Raw genomic sequence first — 16170 nt, 5'->3', positions numbered from 1 at the left:
AGGGGATTATGGTTCTCTATCAGAGTACTTGGGGGTGAACTTGTGAGGTCTCAGTTCAGCTGGGTCAGAATTCCTCTCCCCTCCCCCCTTCCAGCAGCAGCCTTCAGACTAAATTTATCTAGTAGATTTCCCCACCTCACCCCCGCCCCCCCCCCCCCCCCCGGGCCTCCCTGCAAGCAGGTGCTCACAGCTGGGTCTGTGGAGACCAGCACTCTTCACTGAACCAGCTTCAACCTTCCTGCTAACTAGGGGTGCAGCAGAGCGCAGGGCCCACTGGCTGGCCCAGGGCATGAGTGGCCCAGCCTTGAGGCTCCCTCTGTCAGGAGCCCTGGAGAGCAGAAATATGGAGGGTCTAGACAGTGGGACAGAGAGGGAGGGATAAGAGTGAGAACAACATGCAAGGAGAAGCTCCCTCCAGATTCTCTCTGACCAGATCCTCTTTCATTTCTCACTCTCCCCTTCTGCCTGGTTTTACAGATAGAGACTTCATTTTATTTTTACTTAATTTTTAAAAAAGATTTTATTTATTTATTTGATGGACAGAGATCACAAGTAGGCAGAGAGGCAGGCAGAGAGAGGAAGAGAAGCAGTCTTCCCCGCTGAGCAGAGAGCCTGATGCGGGGCTCTATCCCAGGACCCTGGCATCATGACCTGAGCCAAAGGCAGAGGCTTTAACCCACTGAGCCACCCAGGCGCCCTATTTTTACTTATTTTTTAGACACTTCACTTTAACTTAACATGCTCCCGCACTAGAGGAGTGAACTGAGTCAGGGAGCTGCCCCCTCTCCTTGAACCACGGAGAATCAGCCTAGACTAGAGATTGTGGTTTGGGTGTATGTGGTAGGGGTTCCCAGGTTCCCACACTCTCCTACCAACACCCCTCAAATTCACCATCTCCGGAGCTGGGAGGCAGCTGGGTGGGCGAGTTAGAGCAGAGGGGGCTTATTTGTCACGGGCAGGTGATGAAGAGGTGTTAGCTTTAAAAGGGTGGGGGCAGGGGCGGGGTGTCTTCCACAGGAAGTGGAAAGCCTCAGGAAAGTACCTAAGTTGGAGTCTATCAAGAGCAATAAACAGTTTGGGTTAACCTCAACTAGACAGCACAAGTTCTGAATCTGATTTTGGGCCCTTGACCCGGGAGACTGGGGAAAATCTAGAGGGTGTTCTGGGGCTGAGGTCTAAAGGTAAAGAGAATCTGAGGGATGAATGTGTAACACTAGTCCAGAACAAGGTGCACATGAGGCATGGCAGTCAGATCCCAGCGAAGCAAGCAGGCCTCAGCTGAAGGGGAGGTGTAGTAAGAAGCTGACAAACCAGGGGATTTTCTCAGGCAGCACCAGAGAACTGTTGGAATGGCCTGGGGAAGAACCTCAGTAGTTAGAGGCGGGATGGGCGCAACTTAGGAAGATCCCTGTTTGGGGTTAGATGTGCAATGCTGTACTCTTCTGTGCCTTGCCTGAATCTCTTTGAGACACAGCTCCACAGGGGAACCTGGCTGGCTCAGTCAGTGCATCTTTGGGGTTGTGGGTTCGAGCCCCACACTGGGTGTAGAGCTTACTTTAAAGAGAAAAAAAAAAAAAAAAAGACACAACGCTGTAGAACTTTGAGGAGGAAACGAAAACCAGGAAAGATGGTAGGATTACTCCTAAAATGGAGCAGACTGTGTCCCTGGGATCTGTGCGCTAAAAGGTATGGTGGCAAATGCCTTGCCACTGACCAGAGGGACAGAACTGATCTGCCTTTGGAACCAGAGTACCCCTCCTTTTTTTCATCTCTCCCTCCCGACCCTGCTACTGACTGCTGGTTGACCTGCCTCTTTCATCACATAATGTGACTCCTTTTTGGCTCTGGTAGAGGAGTGAGCCAACTTTTTCTCTGAAGGACCACAGAATAGGCCATAGTATCTCTCTCTCTGTTGTGACCAGTCGACTCTGCTCTTGTAGCACAAAAGCAGTCAGAGACAACCTGTAAACAAATAGGTCATGGCTGTGTTCAAATCAAATTTATGACACTGACATTTTAATTTCATGTCATGTTAACATGTCACAAAGTGTTTTCCCAACCATTGAAACATACAAAAATCACACTTAGCTTGCTGGCCACATAGACACTAGGGCAGATTTGGCAGGCGGGTAGTTTACAGACCCCTGGGACTTTTTCCATCTGGCTGAACTTCTGCTCCACCTGGCCATGGAGAATCCTGTTTGTGTCACCTCTGGCCTTCACGATATAGCTGTAGAACCCTTTCAAGGTCCTATCTACTGATGGCTGCTTCCTAGTGGCTTCTTCAGTGACTTGGAAATGGCCAATATAAACCCTTAAGGGACATTTCCTAAAATTCCTTATGTTTTGGATAAGTGCTTTAGGGTAAAGCAATTGTATATATTCTCTTTAAATCATCACAATAATAAAATAGGGAGGACAGTTAAATGCAGTTTGTAGGGGAGAAAACAAATGCCTGAGACCTAAGGTAGTCTTTTCAGTCTTCAAATTCTACCTAATTCCTTTGTTCTGTTACTCAATTTCACTCCCATAAGGCACCCTTTATCAAAATACTCAGTAATTTGGGCTGCAGTGATCCAGAACTTGGATGGTTAAGTGTTTTTTGTTGTTTTCAAATGCCTTTCATGACTTGCCAGCATTTTAGGAAAATCCTATCTAAATTTTCTTTTTCAACCCAAAGTTTCAGGGAATTAAAAATACTTAATGTATTCAGCGTTTTAGCCCCAGGGAAATAATTACATATACATGGTCTTTGTTTAAGGTACACTGTCATGAAACCTACACTTGGGTATTACTAGAGTCACAGCTTTTTCCCTTAGACAAACTTTATCGCTCAAAGTTCTGTCCTTAAAAGGAATGCAGCTGCATTTCTTTTTAAAATAACCTATGTCGGGGCGCCTGGCTGGCTCAGTCAGTAGAGCCTGTGACTCCTGATCTTGGGGTTATACGTTTGAACCCTACATTGGGTACAGAGATTACTTAAAAATAAAATCTTTAATAAAAGAAAATAACCTATATCTGGGATTGCTTACCAAATCCTTATTCTGTATTTGGAGTTTTTCTTTCATTCAGTAGCACTGATACATCCTACATGGCTCATCATGGGGAAGGAAGATACAGAGACCTTTTCTGTTTCAGACTTGACCCCAACTACCAAACTCTATAAAGATGGGAAAGGGGTCAGGGAAGCCAGGGCAAGAAACCTTTCTCCCCATTATAACCAAGCTCCTCCAGAGCTGTTCCTTAAAGCTGAAAATAAGCCACCTCATTTCAAAACACACACACACGCACACGCACACACACACACAAAACATTTCATTTCGACACGAAAGTTATTTCCCTCTTTCTGTTTCTCTGCTTTGCCTGATGAGGGATTTCTGAGAAATGACATGTCACCTCCCACAACCTCGGTCTGCAGTTTTGTTTTTCGAAATGAAGAGAGGGTTAGAAGAAAGGAGTAATCTGCCATAAGCATACAGTATTAATTCAAAACTTGACCACAAGAGAGAATTGCCCTTCCCAAAACCCTTCAGCCTGGGTGGGCCCACCTTGCCTTAGATCTGGGCTTTCAGGGTCTAAGGAAATAAACAAGCTATCCTCTCAGGAAATGTCAGTAACAAAGCAGTGAAACATAACAGCTGCTCTTTACAGCACCCCAGCTGTCCTCCTCCCCACCTTTCCCACCAAGGGTAGGAGAGGGGTAGGAATTGTTCCAGGCAACCTCCGAAGTGGAGGTGGGAGCTGAGGATGGGGATGCATAGAGATTCAGCAGTAAAATGCACACGAAGCTAAGGTTTCCCAGATAAAACCCCTACCTCCTCATGAACTCTGAACACCAGAGTCAGATCAGCCAAGCAGGGGAGACTGAACTGGGTAGCAAAATTTTAGAAACCAGCTCCTCTTACTAGCAAAGAAACTAACTTTTTTTTTTTTCCCCAAGGGGCACGGAACTGAGGCGTTTCTTAATCAAAATAAAGTGGAAAAGTCATCAAATCCAGGATGAAACACAACAGTTTAACATTCTTTTTCTTGTCTGCTTCCTTGGCTGGCTTTCCCAGCACACCTTGTCCCCGGCTAACTTGAATAAACACACACATGTGACCACAGGAGGGCGGGAAGAAAACCAAGTGGGGGTGGCGAAATTCTGAATGGAATGCAGCCCCAGCTTGTTAGGGGGCCCTGGCTGAGACCTCTGGCACTGGCAGTGGATTTATACAGACAGAGAAGCCAAAACAATGAGCTCATGGGCAAGAATGCAGCCCGTGGGGAAGTCTGGGCAGTCAGAGCAAACTGGTTTTTTAACCAGGATGGGAATAGCTGTAATAGAGTCTCCCACGGGAATAGGATTAGGGAGCGTGGAGCCACCATTCAGTATCTTGGGGTCCAGTTTAATAACTTTTGAGGGCTGTCCTTTATTCTCAAAGTCTGTTCTGCAGAGAGCACAGCACTCTCGGGTCTGTATTCAAGTTGGTTCCTTTGCCCAGTGAGTGAACTACCTACTCCAGATGAGGCTCTTAAGACCTTATTCAAAGCAACTGGATCTAAAGCGGGTTTGCCAAAGCCAGCCCTTCAGCCAAGATCCAGGGATAGCTGTGAGCCCAGAGACTGTGTGTACTCATGGCTGCCACTTGAACATGATAGAGGAAACAATCAATGGCGTCTGTCTTCTTTACTTCCCAAATAAACACAATCCACCCAGCTGTGTCATTTACACCCAAGTCAGACTTCCAAGACCAAAGACACATTTTTTTTTCCCTCCACCAGTGTTTTTCACTACTTTTATATAAGGCCCCAAAAGGAAGAAACTGAACAGATACTACATTCAGTGGCTATGTATGGTAAAGGGGAAGGAAGGCAGGGAGGGAAGAAATGAGAAGAAAAAAAATTATCTGCATCTCCCCACCCTCCCCCTTCGCTCCTGGAGGTTCTTTCCTAACACCATACTTTGTGCATTTTGTTCCCTACTCATTAAGGTTCAACCTAATATTTTTTTAAGATTTATTTATTTTAGAGACAGAGAAAGGAAGCATGGGGGGGGAGGAGCAGAAGGAGGGGGAGAAATAACTCAAGCCAACTCTGCTGAGCAGAGCCCAGTGTGGGCCCTAAAAATGTTTCTTTTGAGGCCTTGACCATATCTGCTTCCAGAAGTGGCCACCCTTTGTCCCACTCCTTATCTTAGAATATCTTTATCATGGCACTTTATGCAATGTATTCTAACTATTTTTGTCCATGGTTGTCACTCCTACAAGACTGTAAGCCTTGACATCTTTTTTTTTTTTTTTAAAGATTTTATTTATTTATTTGACACAGAGAGAGAGATCACAAGTAGGCAGAGAGGGAGGTGCAGACAGAGGAGGAAGGCGGCTCCCTGCCCAGCAGAGAGCCTGTTGTGGGCCTCATTCCCAAGACCCTGGGATCATGACCTGAGCCCAAGGCAGAGGCTTAACCCACTGAGCCACCCAGGTGCCCCTAAGCTTTGACTCTTGCCACAACTGGCTTTCTCATTCTATGGTTTTGTAATACATTCAATTCTTCAGCACGTATCCCGAGAACAAGGACCTTCTCTTATATAATCAATCACACTATAATTAAAACACACTCAATTTAACACTGATACAGTACCATTTAACATACTGTCCATATTAAAATTTCCTCAACTTTATACATGTCCCTTATAGTTTTCATCTAGGATCCAATCAAAGATTATTCTACCATTAGTTGTCATGTTTCTTTCCACTGTTCCCTATTGTTTTTTTTTAAAGTAGTCTCCATGCCCAATGTGGGGCTTTAACTCACAACCCTGAGATTAAGAGTTGCATGCTCCACTGATGAGCCAGCCAGGCACCCCAGTTCCCTAGTCTTTTCTTTCTTGAGGAAGAATTATTCTCTTTAAAATTTCAGTGTCCAACAGTGCTTGGTAAACAGCAAGCAGTCCACTGCCATGTAATGAATAAATGAAGAGACTCCAATGAACATCTGGCTGCCTAGAGCTCATTAAATGTCCCAGCTCATTGCAGAGTTGAAACATTCTTAATAAACTACAGTAATCCTTGAACAGGAAATGAGAGCAGGCAAAGTGAGTAACAGAAACAGCAGAAATACGCCATGAAAATGGATACTTGGAAGGGGTAAAATCTGGAGTAGTATCCTTGGTCCTAACAGGTTTCCCACCAGTCAGGAACGATTCTATACAGGTAAAGAAAGGAACTGCAAAGGGAAACCAAGTATAGTGTGGGAACAAAAGCCTGCCACATGTATTCTTTTTTTTTACCTCCCAAGAATCATGAGTAAGGAACACTGAATTTTCTCAGGGCAATTGGCTGACTCAGTTGGTAAAGCAGGTGACTCTTTATCTCGGGGTTTAAGATTTGAGCCTCATATGGAGTACTAAGCTACTTAAAAATAAAAATCTTTTTAAAACAATGTATTTAAGTAATCTCTACACCCAAGAATCACACACTCCTCTGACTGAACCAGTCAGGTATCCTACTTTTTGTTGTTGTTGTTGTTAAACTAGGCTCCATGCTAAGCCTGGGACCTGAACCCACAACCCTGAGATCAAGTTGCATGCTCTATCAACTGAACCAGGTAGGTGCCCCCAAATTCCAAAGTCTAAAAAAACAAAACCAACCCCCCCCCAAGCCCCCACTGAATCCTCAGATGCCTGTTCCATCTGCATTCCCAACCCCTATCTTCCCACATGCTTCACATAACTAAGATAACACTGTAACAACTCTGAAACTACAAAGCTGGTCCAGTTAAATTTTCAAATCTTGAAAATGAGAAGCCTTTGAACAGTGTGGGAGGATTCAAGAAGACAAAGTTCTGTAATCATTGAACAAGTGGGGCCAAAAAGAACTAGGGATAAATTAAGACAGAAGATCATTTTGAACTCCAGGAATTAACAGCCCATGCTCTGATCATCTGGCTGGAGCCATGCGACACACCAGTTGTGCAAGTTATTTCACTTTAATTTTTGTAAAATATACCAGCTGTCACAACTGCTTTAACATTTTCTGAAAGAGTATGAAGCAAGAGCTCTAAAGTCGCAAAACAGGAACTGAAAGACAAAGTCTGGTTGTGTCAAACGAAGGGAAGTGTTGATTACTTTGACTCCCTCAGTGACTCATGTTACCTAGTTACCATTTGAGCCAAATGTTCAACTAAGGAACATGACCACAGAACTGCCTTCACAGCACAACCTACCAATGGAGCGACTGCACTACACCGAACTCAACAAGGGCCCAGATTTAGACCCTTGGGTCCAATGTTACCCTCCCTCCAGCCCTCTGCTTAGGAGTGCACTAGTGTGTAACAGCTCTGTAATGATAAAAAGTTGCCATCTCCTAGTAGTTAGGCTCCAGAAAAAGAGGGGCTTCCAAGCAGCAATGAACTTCTAAATGCACAAAAGCACAGAATCCTGTTTGTACTATTAGTACAAACTAATGGTGCTCAGGCCTTGAAACCAATATGCAAACTTCGTATTTGCACATTTCCATGGTGATTCAGCTCCCTTTCGTGGTAGCTGAAAATAAGAAAGACAGGATAGGGTTTCTGAAATTAATGTACTTATTTTCACCTTTGTTTCTGGGAGACAAAGGGGGAGAAGTACCAAGAACCTTATCAAAACTCTTAACTGTGGGTACTAATTCTTCTAGCTCCTTCATCTAAGAAGGTGGAGATGGGGAAACAGAGGAACCACAGTAATGAACCAGCTCATGGTGACTATAAGAAAAATCAGGACAGGGATTTTGATTGTTAAAATGTACAAAGTACAGTAGCTAATACATTTCAAAACCCAGTAACTCTAATTTGAATGAAGAAAGGGGTTACTTGGAAGGGAACCATCCTTTGCTCTAAAGCAAATCAGCTTTATGAGGCTTTTGCTTGTTAATTCACCTGTATTTATTTGCTCAGCCAGACTTCCTTAAAAGGCTTGTCTAAGTGGGGGAAGGAAGACAGTCATGGATTAGAAAACACCCATACCACACCTTGTATTTGAATAAAAGATTTATTATTTTCTTCTCAGGAAAAACAGGAAGTTAGGGAAACACACTACATTTTACAGCCCACATTAATTTGTAGTTGGTCCTAACCCTTCCTGGCACAGCTGTCAACAGCATTAGCTGTTTTAACCAGAACCAAGGAGTTCACCCCCAACAGAGTAGAGTGTACATGGACACTAGAGAATTGCATGTTTTTCCCTGAGAGAAGCATAAGACAAGTTGCTGAGAGCCAGCTTTCCAAGCAGCCCCTCCCTTTCCATTCTGGAGGATTTGCTTGAACTATGCAGCTAGTCAGCACTTAGAACACGTGCCTCCTCCTCTCCCTAGAAAACCACCCACCCTTCCCTAAAGCACTTGGGCTCCCTAAGCCCTGAGAGCCCGACCCAAAGTTTCAACTAACATCCTCCTCTACATTTCAGCAGTTAACACCTAGTAAATAGGGAGGTGGGCTCCCTAAACTCCTCCAATTTACATCTATGTGCTTATTTCCACAACTGCATATGGGGAGACAGGCCTTTTAGTCACCTTTACCAGATCTTAAGATTAATTAATTAGAAACTACATAAAGTGCTTTTAGGTCCTTAGAGATAAACCTGACATAAATAAATGGTTCATGATCAAGAACGATAAATACATAGGTAAAAATAGCTCTAGCTAGATGACCTTATGGCTCGATGATGGGCAGGCAGGGCAATCCTTCCCTATTACATTCTTAGTCATTTTATTCATGCCTATTTTCATCTGGAGTCCATAGACTAAAGGTCATGTTCTATGGATGAAGCTTTCAAATGACCCTATGTCTACTATAGCTTTCTTCAGTTTACCAGTAGCTTTTACATAACTCTTTGAGGTTTAACAGAGCCCGTCTCTATAATTTTAAATGAGCATTTTTGAACGCAAAGGAACCTACAGAAAGTCACATAATTTGCTGTCCCTTCCTCTGAAAATTCCTAAAGGGACTTTTAAAACTCCCCCCCCCCCCCCCCGCCAAGACAGGATGAAACAACTGAAAAGGTACCAATCCAAGGAAAAGGGACTCCTCCTACCACATGACTGTTATGGGCATGGCACCCACTGTACTACCACATCCCAAGAATAAAATTCATTAAGGATGAAGGTCTCTGGTCTCCTGGGGTGGGGGTTGAGGGGCTTACATAGGGTTCATAGTGCCAAAAATTAAAAGGGCTAGTAAGAGTTCAGGGATGGCAGGGTAAGGATATTAAGAACTGAAATAACTATCTATAGAGGGAGAATTAAGCAGCAAAGACAGAAAATAAACAGTCAGGTTCAATAACATGTCAAGTCTGAAATCCAAAGAGATGCCAATACAAAAATCTGAAACAAAGTTTGGGAATCATTAATAGAAATGAAACATAAGTATTTGTTTTATTCATATACTAGGCTTAGACCTGTGTTTAAACAAGCAAGCCTAATAATAGCACCATGGTTAGAGTGTAAGCCTGCTTTTTCCAAGCCATCATTTTACAATTTATTAAGCAAACAGGGGATCAAATATCTCTCATCCACTGATGAGATCTTTTTATATACATACTGTAAGTCAGTCCCACTTGGAACAGCTGAAAATCTTTTAGCAAAAGTTTTGAAGATGAGCTCATAAACTCAATTTAAATTTCACCAGTTAAATTAGGTCACATATAAGGAACTCAAGTGAGTAGCTACTCACCAACCAGAGGCCATTATTTTGTAAGTTATCAGCCCACATGTGCCCCCTGCCCCAAACTTAAACTCCACTTTGACTCAATTACTGAAAATCCGCATGTAAGGAGGTGAAAGGATGAATTTCCACTCCTCAATTTCTCAATCCCAAGTTTAAAAAAACAAAAACAAAAACTGAGGAATACTTACCAACCAGATAGGAAAATTAAAGTCTGCATAGTTATGAATCAGTATTGTTCCATTACAACCAAGTTGTGTACAACTACACCAACTGGTTCTGTATACAATCTAGAACTGACCAGGACAAAATTTAGAATAGAAAAGCTGTAAGAAATAGATTCCTAACTACAGAAGTTGTAAATTTCAAACGGGTATGAAAAAACTAATGTATTTCGAGACTCTTCATCCCTTTACATTTCAAAGAAATAGACTTTCTGTAAAAATATATACAATTTTTACAGACAATACATTTACAAGTTGTTTTTGCCTTAAAAATTGAGGATATTCTCATATTTGCAACTGTAATCATTGAGCCTTAAGTCAAGTATTCTTGGCCATTACTAGGCTAATAAACTAAACCACTCAACCAAGCCAAAGTAGAACAGGTATAAAAGTCCTGAACACTTGGGACTTTCCATTCAAGAAGTATACCTGGGAAAGCTAATTGCAGAGAAAAAGCTTCCCTTCACACTCTGTTGTACAGTACTGAGGCTTCTAGTCATAGTTCTATTACCTGTAGCTTAAATCCATTTTATACAGATCAATGCCATTGTTAGTGCTTCTCTTTTAACACTTTAAGAAGTTGATGAATTCAGTGGACATATTTAATGGACTCTATGACTAGCCTGGCTACTGGCCACTCTCCTGTTCTAGACAAGGAAATTAAGTCTCTTCAACCCTACCATCTTCACTAAATCTAAAAGTTCTCCTCCATGGCCTCCCAAAGTTTGCCTGTTGCTGAAACTGAACTTTGCTTCTTTTAGACAGTGACTCTTCAAGGGGGACTACTTTTCCCATGTATTTATTCCCGTTAGCCATAATCCTCTTGCCACTTGCTGTTCTACGTTGCTGGAGAACTCTCGGAGGTTACGGCCTGGACAGCTCAAAGTCCAACTTCATAAATACATTTGATTTCACAGCAGTCACACATGGTTTTGTTGCCTGGGGTTGGTTAAAAGTCAGTTATTGCACTTAAAAGGCTATCTTATTAGATATGCCAAACCAGCTCCTACTCCAGCAACACCTGCAAAAGCCAGCAGCACATTTCTGATGCCACCTTCTAGGTCCTCTACATGGAAGAACTCCACAAACCCATCCTAGAAAACAAAAAAGAAAAGCACATTTTCAAGTATGGGTTTCCGTTGGCTTAAAAACACTATTCATAAAGAAAAGAATTTTAAAAATCTAAAGTTCTGCCCCCCTCAAAACATAATGAACCAATTATTATTTACCCAACCTACAAAAGACACATTCATTTGGGGGGGGGGGGGCTTGCAGCACAGCTCTCAGAAATTTAGTTTATTATCACCCTCAAGTGATTAGTTTTTTCATAATTTGAATCCACTGGAAAGTATCCAGTCGAATTACAATACCAAAAGCAAAAGACTCAACACCCAGTAAAATAGCCTACAGAAAACCGGATTTTTGATGAAACAATTCAAGTTGGTCATACCACACTATCTCTGTGAACTCACTACTTAAATCAACGTTAGGCAAACAGAGATCCTAAGTTGGAGGCTGAAATCTGAGTTGTGCATCCTAAAAAGCTTCAGAGAGCCCCAGACTTTCTCTATAAAATCCTTCATTCCATTTCCACTCCAAGACCCCTCTTCAACCTTAAGACAAACTTACCCAGCCTCTTTGTTTGACTAGCCAGTCTCGTTTTGTCCTTACGAGAACATCTGTGATGCTTTCTGCTAATGGTTCGATGCAGCTTTCTTGGTTTATACTCTTCAAGTGTTTGGCCACAAAGGCACCAAAAGAAATAAGAGTCACAATCCTGCCCCAGTTTGTTACTCCGTCACTGAAAACATGGACCATCACTCGAGACAAAGATTTGACATCGTCTTCGTTTTTGATGTCCAGTTTCCGAAGCATGCCTGAGAGGAAGAAAAGCATGCAGGTTCTCACCGCCTCCTTTGTCTGAACCAGGGCATGATTTGTCCGCCCACCCACGGCGGGGGAAATCGCTATTTGGGGTCTATAGAACTCAGGCCGACCCCAGTTGAAAACTGACATCCCACCCTTTCCGGGCTTTGAACAGAGCTGCCATTTCCAAAAGAATTAAGATGGGCGGATACAATGACTCACGGCCAGAAAATTCTGGGTTCAGAATAGATTACGAGTCGTTTCAACACTGACTTGTTTTCGGTTTCCACCCACCTTTGGTGGGTGAGTCCAGGGACAGGTGAAACAAGGCAGTGCAGCCTCGGCGACTAACCCCCTTACCTTGGAAGGCGGTCTCGTGGTTGCGCTGCACCCCGTCCCCGACCCGCCGGAGGGTCTCTAACGCCTTCCGGCTGGCAGCCCCAGACCCGCCGAGTGGTTTCGCGTCCTTGGCGCCTGTTGCCTGCTCACGCAGGTACCGCGAGATAATCTCCAGGGACTGCCGGTACAACTCGTCTTCTTCCTCCTCTGCTGGGGGTGGCGTCGAGGGCAGTGAGCCGTCCGTGCAGGGGCCACTGCTGGCCTCCCCCACCAACTCCAGCAAAGGCAGGACAGCAGGCCTCTTCCCCAAAGGTTCCGGCTCGTACCCATCCAGCTCCTCTTCGGGCGACATGATGGCGTCGGCGGCTGGGCCTTCCATCTCTTCAGGCGGCGACGCGCGGCGGGTGGGCTCGAAGAACAGCAGCCTCGGGGGGGTCGCGGTGACGTTGGGCCCTTGGGCGCCAATGGGCGAGGGCCGCGCGACCCTCCGGGCGTCCGGCGCGAGAGTGGCCGGGGAACTCGCGCCGGCGCTTCCGCCAATCACCGCACCGGCTTCCCCTCCCCCTACCTCCCGCCGGGCCTTGGCCTCCTTCCCCGAAGCCAAAAGCCGCCCTCCCGAAGAGGAGGCGCCGCCGCTGCCGGCCCCCAACCCGGCCCCCCCACAGTAGAGGTTGAGTCCGATTACTGCGTTTCTTTTGAGGCCAAACATCGCAAGATGCCGACGCCGCGCCGCCGCCGCCTCCTGGGTGAGAAAAATGGGGGATGGCCCTAACTCCTCGGTGGAAGGAAGCGGAAGTAGGACTGTGAGAGAAGCTTCTGTATCTTGGTTTTAGGGCCAGTCCTATGGTGGCGTCAGCAAGTTAAAAAAAAAAAAAAAAATAGTGTAGTCCCATAAAAGGGGAAAGGGGCGGCAGCTTCCGGAGGTTGCGCACGGCACCTCACCGGCCGGTAGAGGTAGGGGCGGGGCTTAAGGGCTGGGCGGGGTCTTCCGGCGCCCGAGGGGAGCGTGGCCGGTTACGTAAGGGCCGCGCGGACGCTTGGGCTCTTGGGTTCCAGTTTATCGCAGGTGCGGGTCTGGGCCTGCTCGTGGTTTCCTGGCTTTCCTTCCCAAACACCTGGTTTCGAGCCCCTGCTGTTGCTTCAGCGGCAGAGGCTTTTTTTCCCGGTACCAAAGTCATAACCCATTGAATCACTCGGAGATTGAGGAAAGGGGATGGGGCAGTTCTGGCACGGCTGGGGAGCAAGTCTAGCTATACGGGTCCTTAGGGGCACTGTTGGGGATCTGACGTTATTTTGCACAACCTTTGCTCTCAGTGCAACATTGTTTGGAGATGGGGACGCTCCAGGAACTGCCCTATGGATCATTTATATGTAAGTTGACTAAATCAAATTGTTCTGCCCCTGGTACATTTTATTCCTGCCTCCCTACTTGCTTCTTCTCGTCCCCCATCCATGCTCCACGGTCTCTGGTTATTTATGTGTAAGCCTTACTCTATTGGCACCTATTCCGAGACTCCGGACACCTTTTATTTTTTTTACTGAGTATGAGGCACTTTTGATTCTAGGGGTAAAAACCTCTTGAGGATCCCTATCCTGCTGTGTGCCATATGTATGAGTTGACATTAAAAGAAGCAACCCCTTTTTTTTGTTGAAAACATCTGTAGAAATAATAATAGTAGTTAAAATTCAAGAGCCAGGTGATTGAGGGACATAAGCTGGAAAGGTGAGCAAGGTTCCTGTTCCCCAAAATATCACAGTTTAATAAGGAGATAGGGCACCCATATCCCATAATTATGTATTTGGGCAAGAACTAGAACCATAGGGATTTATAATATGTGGCAGAGAGGATGGAGAGAAATATCCTGTGGTTGTAATGAATAAGAAATTGTTTCTCCAGGGGCGCCTGGGTGGCTCAGTGGGTTAAAGCCTCTGCCTTTGGCTCAGGTCATGATCTCAGGGTCCTGGGATCCAGCCTCCTGTCGGGCTCTCTGCTCAGCAGGGAGCCTGCTTCCCCCTGTCTCTCTGCCTGCCTCTCTGTGTACTTGTGACCTCTCTCTCTCTCTGTCAAATAAATAAATAAAATCTTAAAAAAAAAAAAAAAGAAAGAAATGGTTTCTCCAAACGTGCAGCCACTCTGGAGAACAGTATGAGGGTTCCTCAAAAAACTAAAAAAAGAACTACTCTGTGATCCAGCAATTGCACTATTAGGCATTTACCCAAAGGATATAAAAATACAGATTCAAAGGGGTATATGCACCCTGATGTTTATAGCAGCATTATCAACAACAGCCAAACTATGGAAAGAGCCCAAATGTCCATTGACTGATGAATGGATAAAGATGTGGTAGACACACACACACACACACACACAGATATTACTCAGCCATCAAAAATGAAACCTTGCCATTTGCAACAATGTGGATGGAGCTAGCGCGTATTATGCTAGGTGAAGTAAGTCGAGCAGAGAAAGACAAATACCATATGATTTTACTTACATGTGGAATTTAAGAAACAAAATAGATGGAAGTATAGGAAGGGGGGGAAAAAGGAGACAGGGAAACAAACCATAAGAGACTTACTGACAGAGAACAAACAGGGTGGTTGGAGAGAGGTGGGTGGGGGATGGGCTAGGTGGGTGATGGGCATTACAGAGGGCACTTGTGACGAGCACTGGGTGTTGTGTGTAAGTGATGAATCACTGAATTCCCCTGAAACCAATATTGCACTGTATGGTAACTAAAATTTAAATAAAAATTAAAAAAGAATCATTTCTCTAGTTTAAGAAAGTTTTTATTTAAAGATTGTATTTATTTATTTGACAGACAAGTAGGCAGAGAGGCAGGCAGAGACAGAGAGAGGAGGAAGCAGGCTTCCTGCCGAGCAGAGAGCCAGATGTGGGGCTCGATCCCAGGACCCTGCAATCATGACCTGAGCCGAAGGCAGAGGCTTTAACCCACTGAGCCACCCAGACGCCCCTAGTTTAAGAAACTTTTAATCTTGCACAGTACTAACCATGTGAGATGAAATATATGCTCTCTAGGAGGCATCAACAATTTATTTTTGGAGTTGAGAGGTTGGAAAAATCACTTTGGGCTAGGAGAGCCAGATGACCTTATGGAAGATAGCTTTTTTTAGTGGGCTTTCTAGAATGCAATTTTATCAGATAGACAAGGGGAGAGAGATTGAGGAAACAGCAAGTGCAAATGCTTTATCTTTCTAAAGGCTGAAAAAGGAAATGCATTGCTGGTTTCATTTTAAGTTTACAGCCAGAAATCTCAAGTGCTCAGCATTCCTGTTGCATTTCTTCAGTTCACACCCTTATGGTCCAAGATGACTATAGCACACCTTCTCTTCTGTCCCCAAACCTCCAATGTTCCTTCCTGCCCTCCTCATTCTCAGCTGTTTAACTTACTTCACTGAGAAAATGGAAGCACACAAAAGAGAAAAACTTCATTTCTCACCACCAAATCTACGAATTTATTCCTGCCATCATTCTGCCTGTTTTTTTGTATGGGTAAAATAAACGAACCCTTCCTGCCATCTCAGATCAGCCTCTTCACTTGTGCATTGGATCCCACTTCTTTGCCTCAAGTACTTGCAGTTTTCCCCTTATGTTTTGTTTTGTTTTGTTTTGTTTTTAAAGATTTTATTTTTAGAGAGAAAGAGTATGCACATGTGTGAGCGGGGCAGAGGAGGAGGGGGAGGGAGAGAGAATCTGAAGCAGAGTCCACGCTGAGGTGGAGCTCAGTGCAGGGCTTGATCTCACCATCTTGAGATCATGACCTAGCCAAAACCAAGAGCCAGACGCCTGATGGACTGAGCCACCCAGGCACCCCTATCCGTTTACATTCTTGTGTCAGTTTCTCTCTGTTGAATCATTGCTGCCAACATACAAACCTGATGTCCCTCTCACATCCTCAAAAAGCATTTCCTAGAACCCAGATTCTTTGATTCTCTCCTTTATGCCAGTCATCTTCAACCTCTTTACCAGCTTTGTCTCTTGCATCCACCCCATTCAAGCCAACATTGTCACCATTCCACTGAAACCATTCTTGTCCTG

At 44.6% G+C, this 16170-nt stretch overlaps 1 protein-coding gene across 2 annotated transcripts; it reads right to left on the bottom strand.

The window, feature by feature from the left end:
* Positions 1-9367: 9367 nt before the first annotated feature.
* MCL1 (MCL1 apoptosis regulator, BCL2 family member) lies at positions 9368-12909 on the bottom strand. 2 transcript variants are annotated; one of them, XM_080801268.1, is made up of 3 exons: positions 12132-12909; positions 11535-11782; positions 9368-10999 (listed from the first exon to the last, which is right to left on the bottom strand). In XM_080801268.1, exons 1-3 carry the CDS (start codon positions 12817-12819, stop codon positions 10883-10885), a joined length of 1053 nt encoding a protein of 350 aa, XP_080657394.1. In that variant the 5' UTR covers positions 12820-12909; the 3' UTR covers positions 9368-10882. The 2 variants fall into 2 exon arrangements, with proteins under 2 accessions (XP_080657394.1, XP_080657395.1); XM_080801269.1 differs by lacking the exon at positions 11535-11782 and having other exon boundaries at positions 12132-12877.
* Positions 12910-16170: the final 3261 nt, after the last annotated feature.

This window comes from Martes martes, assembly GCF_963455335.1.
Source record: "Martes martes genome assembly, chromosome: 4".
NCBI lineage: Eukaryota > Metazoa > Chordata > Mammalia > Carnivora > Mustelidae > Martes > Martes martes.
This window is presented reverse-complemented; position numbering and strand designations above follow the sequence as displayed.